Here is a 10,266-nt window from a genome sequence, read left to right on the forward strand (position 1 = left end):
ACAAAAGGGCAACAAAGTGATGACGATTACAGCACAAAACAAGTAAGGCTCCGAATTCCAGGCAAAATTTGTATATAAAAAATAAACAAAAACACAACAACAACGTGTCTGACTGCCGACCGACACAACAAACAAATGTGTAATACACAATTCTTATTGGATGCGGAAGAGTTTTTTTCTGTCAAATTTGGGGGACTTAATAAAAATTCCGCACAACACAAGCCTCTTCTTTTTTTTCCTATACCTTTCTTTTGTGGCCATTTTTGATTGGTGTGGTGATTGTCTGTCTTTGGAGGGGGTAGATCCAACTGTATGAGGTTTAAAACACAATTTCACACAACTATTTAGTTTCACTTCCACAACAAACTTCAAAACTGGTTACGATTTTATTCTTCTTCTTTGGTCGGTTTTTTTTTTAACAACAAACGATTTTTCTATGCTTCTTTGCCAATTTTTGTACTTTGTATTTAACTTTGCGATTTGATAAAATTGTTAAACAGTTTAAATGACGGATCGAATGACCGAATAATCTCCGATAATGGGGCGCCTACAATCGCAACATACCGCACACTGTAGTTGAAAACAGAAACTACCATAAAATTGTCAATTCTCGTGGTATTTATGGCCGCACTAACATTGTACCACCACTCGTCGTAGAGATCGTTGTATATTTCTCTTAAATGTCTTGGGTGTTCTCTTGTGTTGTGTTTTCGGCTTCTCTTCAGTACTTGAACTTGAATTGGTTGTTAACAGCTGTTTGCTGGCATATTTTACGGACGGGGGTGGGAACTGTAAGGGATGCAGGAACATAAACATTGAACAGCTGATTTTAATTTCGAAAATACGCTCAATTTACTCTTTTTGCTTACGAGAGACTAGTGGAATCAGTGTTGCCACTGGAAACAAATTTTTCCGGGAAAAAATTTATTACATTTAATTTGTAAGTGTTAAATAATATTTATTTGAGCTCATGTATTTTTGAACTTTTTTTTATTTTTTCAATTTAAATATATTTTTTAACGAGCGAACATGTAACTGTAAAACGTTGGTTATGACGACGAAAATACTATGTAGAGATCTGGATCATGAGAAGACGAGACTCTTACTGAAAGGAAGTAGAAGGATATCAGTATAATTTTCGGTATCATGACGGGGCACATAGGACTACGAGCGAACTTATTGCGGCAAGTGATAGCAAGTGTAGGGCATGTGAGAAGAATGATCAGGCGTTGCTCCAAATCCAATTGGTCGGCTTTCGCGGCTAACAGACATTGGCAATTAGTTGGGGAAACGATACCACGAAGCCTATTTAAATTGGTAGAAACCGGTGCGGATTAAGGTTTAGCTCCCACATATATATGTTCTTTGGATTTGGACTAATATTGCAATAATTAAGGGATTTTTCGAACGATTTTACAAAATTCGGAAAAAAAAACTATGGGATAGGTTGAATTTATAAAAATAGGTTCAGGTGTAAATATAGTTTCCATATACCGCTGCCCTGTGCGGGGCCGCTGTGCAATGTGGGAGCTATATCCAATGTTGATGGACCTCGCCGGATGTTTTCAGATCGGTTATTAAATAACCTGTTTCAAATTTCGAGCAAATATGTTCAAACTGTAATAACTACGATTGACAAATGACAACATTAAAGCAAATCACCCAAAATCTGACGAACATATATATGGAAGCTATATCTAACTGTGAACCGATTTCGAGCGAACTTCTTAGATATTGTGGTATTCTTTTAGGAAAGCGTTGTACAATATTTTGGCAAGATTGGTCAGTAAATGCGCTTGCAGCGGATCTTGTAGTGAAAATCTAGCGACATACATATATGACAGCTATATCTAAATCTGGACCGATTTCTATGAAATTCACCAGTAATGTCGACAGTCATAAGAAAATCCTTCATGCCAAATTACGACAGAATCGGTTAACAAATGAGCACTTTATTGCAACATTTCTCAAAATCGGACGAACATATATATGGGAGCTATATCCAAATCTGAACTGATTACAACAAATTTATCAGATATTGTGGTAGTTGTCGAGGAAAGCGCTGTGCAAAATTGTGGCAAGATAGGTAGAAAGAATGCGCTTGCTGTGACTCTAGAAGTTAAAATCGGGCGATATGTATATGTGAGAGCTATATCTAAAACTGAAACCGATTTCCATGAAAATCAGCAGCAATGTTGTGAGTCAAGAGATAATGCTTCCTGCCACATTTCGAGAGAATCGGTTTACAAATAACCATTTTATTGCATTATTTCTGAAAATCGGGCGAACATATATATGAGAGCTATATCCAAATCTGAACCGATGTTTTCCATTTTTAATAGGCTTCGTCTCTAGGTCGAAAAACATGCCTATACCAAATTTTAAGATGATAGGATGAAAACTGCGACCTGCACTTTGTACACAAATTAACATGGACAGACAGACAGACGGACATTGAACCCCCCACCATAGGATGGTGGTATACTAACTTCGTTATTCCGTTTGTAACTCATTGAAATATTGATCTGAGAGCCTACAAAGTATAAATATTCTTGATTGTCATGAAAATTTAAGTCGATCCAGCCATGCACGTTCGTTTTTCAGTCTGTCAAAAGCACTCTTACTTTCGATGGAGTAAAGCTACACTGAAAAAAAATTTTGGCCGAAAATTTAATTAATTTCTCCTTATACGTAGGATTTTAGCAGTGAAAACGAGCCAAAGAACCAAAACTTTGAAATGAAGATGTTATCTTTATATTTAACTAGCTGGGGAGGGCCTGCTCCCCTGCACCTTCTTCACTCTCTTATTTTATCTGAGCCCCATACAGGCACGATCTGGAAACAAGTCCTGTTTTGGGGTGCTGATACGACCTTTCAGATATTTTGGCCAAATGTGGATATCATTTTCGTGCTCTACTTCCAAATACCTTAAATTTGAGCGTTATATTGCGGTGGTCGGTAAATATATCTGGTATGAGGGTATATTTGGAGGTGAGGTAGACGGTCATATATCAGATTCGTGGTCTAGTCTCCAATATCTTTCATTTGAGCCCCATATTGTCATTATTGGTTTATATTTCCGTTTGGCGGGCCCTGGAGGGGGCGCTCTCCCCTAGATATCCCACCCTAAATAAGGACACCAAATTTCTGTTTTTGGGTTATTTTAAAAAAAATTAAATTCCGCTTAAATCGCCTCTTAGATCGGGGTGGGCCCATAGACACCTTTTCCCGAATATTAATATCAGATTCCTGCTTTACTCCCAAAGACCTTTCATTTGAGCCCCATATTGCTATGTCCTCCTTTAGGGGTGTTTTTGGGAGGAACGGCCCACCTAACACTTGGCCCCACATTTGGATATCAAATTCGTATTTTACACTCAAATACCCATATTGCTATGGTCAGTAAATAATTTCTATTTGGGGGTGTTTTGAGGAAGGGGTGGACCCCCAGAAACTTGGTCCCAGATTTGGATATCAGATTGGTCCCATTTCACGTTTCATTTGAGTCCCGTATTGTCGTGATTGCTCTAAATATATATTTGGTAGGTTTTAGGGTGGGGCGGCCCCCTAGATACCCCATCCGAAATTTTGGTATCAAATTTTTATTTTTAGAGTACTATATGAGAGCACACAAAATTTCGCTTAAATCGCATTACTCATCACCGAGATCTGGCGTTTCTGAAAATTAGGGTAAGGGGGAGGGTCCGGAGGGTTAGGCTATATTCAAGTTTTTACCAACTAAAAGGAGTAGAAATTTTTGCTATTTAAGCATACAATTAATGCTGTCCCACTTTCAACAGACTTTCTGCAGTTACAGCAAACATTTTTGCTGTTTTTACTCAAACATTTCTCTGAGTGTATATACCGATCTACCGATTAGTCTTCCAAAGTACCAAGAAGCTTAAATTTTTGGCTGCATTGACAGAAATATTGTAGTTAAGTACACATTTGCCCTCCAACTAAGTTCGTGTGTGTAAGTTTTTAGTAAAATCCATGGTAGTGGGTTCCCAAGATTCGGTCCGTCCGAATTTAGCACATTTTTACTTGTTTATTTAAATTTTGTATTATTTTATTTTATATAACTTTTTTATTTCATTTTTGTTATTTTATTTCAATTCACTGTTTTAGCAAATCCTTCCCTCTAAATTTAGTTAAAACAAATTCAACGGCAACACTGTTCTGAGCAATTTATTCGTTTTCCAAAGAGAACGAATAAATAAAGAGAGACTGTATTAGTTTCGAATTGAATGTTCGAATTGTTGCCAATTCTGCCATTGCAGCATTGCAATGTATCGTATTGGAACCTTTTCGTCATTTCTACCTTGAAATGTATACAGAGGAGATCGTATTGCATATGTGACCGGGCTATGCCAAATAAGTTTGTGCTTGTACGTTATATTGGTAGTCATTAAATTCGTCAAGCATGTTGGGTGTGAGAGATTTCCTCACCAACTTTAAAACTTCCCATGTATTATAAAAAAAATTTGTTGAGCTGAATTATCGAAGATTTGTAAACATTTGCCCAAAAATACAAAAAAATTAACACACAAGTCATTAATTTATAAATAAAACATTTATGAGACTTCTTAACGTAATATTTGAATTCAAATATCTAGGGTAGTATCCCTTATCACTATTTTAATTGTTTAAATATAATTACCCCTAAATCTCTTAACTTCAAAAACCATCCCCAAAAACAAACTATGATAGTGTTTGCTGCTTAATCTCGTTCATTGACCTTATAGATACAGCCTATTTTCAACATATTGTTGCACTCAATGAGGCTAGGAGGTTTCATTGACAGGAATGGGGTGGGCTGTTTTTCATATCATGTGCGTTGACATAAATCTATGGCTTTTTGGCATGGTTCGTTGAATGCACAAAAAAATTCTTATTTTTATACCTACCACCATAGAATGGGGCTATACTCATCTAGTCATTCCGTTTGTAACACCTTGAAATATTGATCTAAGACACCATTAATATATATGTTCTTGATCATCTCGATATTTTGAGTCGATCTAACCATGTCCGTCCGTCTGTCGAAATCACGATAGCGGTCGAACGCATAAAGCTACTGGCTTGAAATTTTACATAGATACTAACTATTGATGTAGGTCGTTGGGGATTGCAAGTGGACCATATCGGTTTAGATTTGGATATAGCTCCCAAATAAATCGTCTTCTTGAGCACCTGGAAGCCACAATTCATAACTTGCAACAACTGTGTCAAATACGGTACAAATCGGTGCGGTGCACTTTTATCAAAGATTCTCGCTTTTGGAGGCGGTAATAACTTCGTTCGATTTATATAGAGCTTTGTGTTTGGGCTTTCTTAAGCGGTGCAAGAAATATTTCACCTCTTCTGATCTTCTCAATATCTATACTACGTACACCAGGCCGAGGATGGAATATAATTCTCATATATGGGCAGGAGCTTCAAAATCATCCTTGGAGCTACTTGACCGGGTTCAACGGAGAGCGATTATGTTGATTGGGGACAGTAGGGTATCAAACTCTATTGCTTCTCTTGAACATCGTCGGAATGTGGGTAGCGTTGTATTGCTCTATCGTTATTTTCATGGCGCGTTTTCCAGGGATATTCGTCTTCTTATCCCTGACGTTAGGATGTTCTCCTGGAATACAAGATTTGCCCGGAACTCACGCCCGTTTGTAATTGATTGGTGAGTCGACCGAACCATGCATTACCGAGAAAATTCATTTTTCATCCAAACCATTCGTATGTGATATCGGCTTCCGGCTAATGTCTTTCCCATCGACATTGACGTTCAGAAATTTAAAGTTAATACTAATAATAACTACTACTGTTTTTCCCTCCTCCAACCCTTAACTCTCCTAATTGCCAACGCAATGCACTGCATATATAGGGGACATCCCCTGCGCGTTGGTTGCTTAAAAAAAATATCTGGTATAGCTCCCATATAAACCGATCTCCCGATTTGACTTGAGGCCCTGGAAGTCGCAATTTTTGCCCGTTTGGCTGAAATTTTGCATGCAATGTTCCGTTATGACTTCCGATAGCTGTGCCAAGTACTGTCCAAATTGGGTTATAACCTGATATAGCTCCCATATACACTAATTTCAAGATTTGACTTCTTGAGCCCCTGGAAGCCGCAATTTTTTTACGATTTGGCTGAAATTTTTCATGTAGTCTATACCAAATCGGTCTATAACCTGATATAGCTCCCATATAAACCGATCTCCCGATTTGACTTCTTGAGTCCCTGACAGCCGCAATTTTTGTCCGATTTGGCTGAAATTTTGCATGTAGTGTTCTGTTACGACTATCAACAACTGTGCCAAGTACGGTCCAAATCAGTCTCTAAGCTCATATAGCTCCCATATAAACCGGTTCCCCGACTATTCTTGTTTGGTTCCTAGAAGCTTTAATTTTTGCTGGTTTGAAAGAAGTTTGCTATGTAGAATAAAATTATGCCCTTCAACTAATTTTAGATTGTATAAATTATGAGCAAAACCCATGGTGATGGGTTCCCAAGATTCGTCCCGGGCGAACTTACCACGCTTTTACTTGTGATCGTTTGAATAGGTAACAATTGTGCCAGCAGATGGCAGATGTAATCACGTAGCAGCCTTCAAAAATTTAAATATTGGGATGAAATTTTGCACAAATCAATTTTTTCCATACGATGATCCAAAACGGATCGTATGTGTTTATAACGGCCACATATGCCGATATGCAGTCTATTCAGGTTCTTTAGTTCAAAAAAAAAAAAAAAAAATATTTCGTAAAGTGAGTTGCACTAGACCCCTATGTACAAACCGAATATGGTCCAGATAGGGTTGATTTAGATTTTAGGTCCATAAAAGTCGCATTTATTGCTTCATTTCCCATAAATTTTGCAACTGTGAGTTGCACTAAACACCTTGGGGTTCGAAAGGAATGTGGTCTACATCGGAACATATTTGGATGTAGCTGATGTATGGACTGATCTTCTGATTTAGGTCTTAAGTCTATAAAAGTTGCATCTATTGCTTGATTTTGCATAAAGATTGCGACTGTGAATTGCACTAAACATCTTGGTTTTCGAAAGGAATATGGTCTATATCGAAACATATTTGGATGTAGCTGACGTATAGACTGATCTTCTGATTTATGGGCTTAAATCCATAAAAAAGGCGATTTTTTTATTGCTCGATTTTGCTGAAATTTTTAACCGTGGACTACAGTAGATCCTCGATGTCTGATAGAGCTCTCGATTTATAGTCTTTGGCCCATAAAAGGTGATTTATTACCCGATTATTTTGAAATTTGGCACAGTGAGTATTTGATCCTTCGTTACCAGATCAAACCATGTTAAGGTATAAATGCTAATCATTAGATTTAGAGTCGTAAGCCCCTAAAATATGCATTTACTACCCAAATTCTCTGAAATTTTGAACAGTGAGTTGTTTTAGATCCCTGGACATTCTTGCCAAGTATGGTTTTAATGAGACCATATACAGATAGGCCCACCTATCTCTGATATATCGCAAGATAGTGGGGACCCTTCGTCTTCGGTTAAGATTAAAAATAATGGGCCTTTAATTAAGCTCTAAAGGACAGCATGGGCCTAATACCATGACCCTAACATGAATTTTCTTATCCCCACAGATTTCTTGTTTTGCTATGTATTTTTTTAACGCTTTAAAAATAAAATGAAAAAATATATATAAACTCAATTTATAATGATTTATATTAAGAAAAAAATTGATAATATTATTACATACAATTATTGCCTCTTTACACTTCAATTTTATTCAATACATTCTATTGTTTACTTCCAGCAGCGTAATTCATTTTAAGTTGAGGTAAGTCATGCCTACATATGTCTCATTTATACTCTGACACCCACAACAACAGCCACTTACTTCCGGTTTTCCAGTAAGCGCTCCCGAATTGTCTCTTCTTCCACAAAGCAACAAATACAACGAAACATAAAAAGCTCTTGAGTAAAAAGCTTTGCGAATGTTCATATTTTCAGAAGAGCGTAAAAATTGCTTTGCATTCATACACACACACACACACGCCTATTGGCTTTTGAACTTGAGTTATGATTATGTTCTCAGTCTATGAGATTGCCATCTCAATTGCATAACATAATAATAATAACATAAATTAACAGTTAATAGGAAACTTGCAGTCAGTGTTACCAAATGACAATAACATCCAAATGAACATTTCTTTCTGCTAACATAAAATCAAAATTTTGTAACTTTCGAAGGGAACCATCAATATACGATTTTTTAATCTCTTAGCGCAAATTAAAGCAATTTTTATATATGAATTAGCTGAACTGGGCCCGCTCCCCTGTGCTTTTTTTTTACTTATATGGAACAAAATTATCCTTTGAATATTTATTTTCGACAATTAAAGGGCTTTTAGTGAAATACCATTCTACGAAAATAGTTTATGTATTTCACTTGACTAAAAGTATAAGAAAGTGAGCCCCGGTAGCCGAGTTGGTAGCGTGCTTGGATTACCAGTGCAGGCGTCGTGGCTTCGATTCCCGCCAGAAGCCTTTGACTGTCGCTACTGTGGTATCACAATGCACCTAAAATTGTCTAAGTAAGTCTGTAAAGGACTGCCACTCTTACCTAACCTAACAGTATAAGAATATAAATGCCTTTATCTGAATCCTTTATGATCTTTATTGGTCTATGAATTCGCTCGGAGGGTTCAGTGTCATTAATGTTTGGGTGTTTGATATACTCTATTCTGAAAAGTCATAATTTCAGCCCAATATTGTCATGATGTCCTATTAAGGTGGGCCTTTATAAAAAAATTTATCAGCATCGTGCTCAAATACCATTTATTTCAACCCGATTTTGCCATTGGTTTAAACGGAGTTTATGGAATCACTTGAACCCAAATTTGTTCTCTTTGGGGAGTGTTTTGGAAAAGGGGCGGTGCCCCAAATACATGGTCCCATATTTGGATATCAGATTCGTTTTCTACTCCCTAATACCTTTATTTGAGCCCCAAACAGCCTCATATTGGAATGGTCAGCAAATACGTCCTATATGGGTGGTGTTATGGGGGTGGGGTGGCGCCATAGACACTTTTTCCCGAATATTGATATCAGATTCCTGCTTTACTCCCAAAGACCTTTCATTTTAGCCTCATATTGCTATGGTCTTAAATTTGTTCTCTTTTGGGGGTGTTTTTGGGAGGGACGTTCCCCATGCACTTGACCCCACATTTGGATATCAGATTCGTATTCTACACTTAAATACCTTTTTTTTAAGCCCCCATATTGCCATGGTCAATAAATAAGTCCTGTTTGGGGGGTGTTTTGGAGAAGGGGTGGATCCCCAGAAACTTGTTTCCATATTTGGACATAAGATTCGGATTCTACTCGCAAATACCTTTCATTTGAGTCCCATATTGCCATGGTCGGTAAATATGTCCGATTTAGGGGTGTTTTGGGGGCAGGGGTGGTCTCCCTAACACTTGGTCCGACTATTGGATATCAGATACGTTTTCTCATCCTAAATACCTTTATTACCGAATACCGAAATTTGGATACCAAATTTTTATTTTTAGGGTACTATAAGAGAGCACAGAAAATTTCGCTTAAATCGCACCTCCCATCATCGTAACTGGGGAGGGTCTCTTCTTCTGCGATGTCCTCACAGCTTCTGCAAAAGTCGTTACTGGCAACCTTCACTCTATCAGCAAGTTTTCCGATTAGACAGTTACCTGTCATTAAGGACATAATGACTGAAAGGTCTGTTCTAGCCAGTGACAGCAAAGCGGTAGACCTCTTCAATTCTAGATTAGGCCACATAGTTTTGGAATGCTCAAAGCCCCCCCTTTGTGACCATCTATCATTCGTTATCCTTCGGTCCTGGTCCTGGAAACTTAGCTTTCATGGCATGCCCACAGATTTCAGTTTCCCTGGAATGTGTAAGGTAGTTCCTAGTCTCGCAAGCTCGTCCGCTTTGCAATTCCTGTGGGATATTTCTGCAGCCCGTTACCCAGAACGGGTGAATTTTGAACTGTTCAGTCATCTCGTTGAGGGATCTGCGACAGTCGAGGGCGGTTTTTGTGTTCAAACATACGTTCTCCAAGGATTTAATAGCTGACTGAAAAGATATTAATGCCAATCGTCGTAATGATATTATATCTTAGCCATTCCTCCACTTCCTTAATTGCTAGGACCTCTGCTTAATACACATTGCAGTGGTCGGGTAACCTTTTCGATATGACCAGTTCTCGTTTTTCAAATTAAACCTCAAAACCAAA

General features: G+C 37.8%; 1 protein-coding gene across 1 annotated transcript in view; it reads right to left on the reverse strand.

Moving 5' to 3' along the window:
• LOC106080877 (facilitated trehalose transporter Tret1-2 homolog) overlaps positions 1 to 450 on the reverse strand; it is a 58,238-nt gene extending 57,788 nt beyond the window's left edge. The window contains exon 1 of the mRNA XM_013242477.2: positions 245 to 450. Within this exon, the coding sequence (XP_013097931.1) occupies positions 245 to 261 (17 nt within the window). The 5' untranslated portion in view covers positions 262 to 450. The remainder of the gene's footprint in view (positions 1 to 244) is intronic.
• Positions 451 to 10,266: the final 9,816 nt, after the last annotated feature.

The sequence above is a fragment of the Stomoxys calcitrans genome, chromosome 5 (genome assembly GCF_963082655.1).
Source record: "Stomoxys calcitrans chromosome 5, idStoCalc2.1, whole genome shotgun sequence".
Classification (NCBI taxonomy): domain Eukaryota; kingdom Metazoa; phylum Arthropoda; class Insecta; order Diptera; family Muscidae; genus Stomoxys; species Stomoxys calcitrans.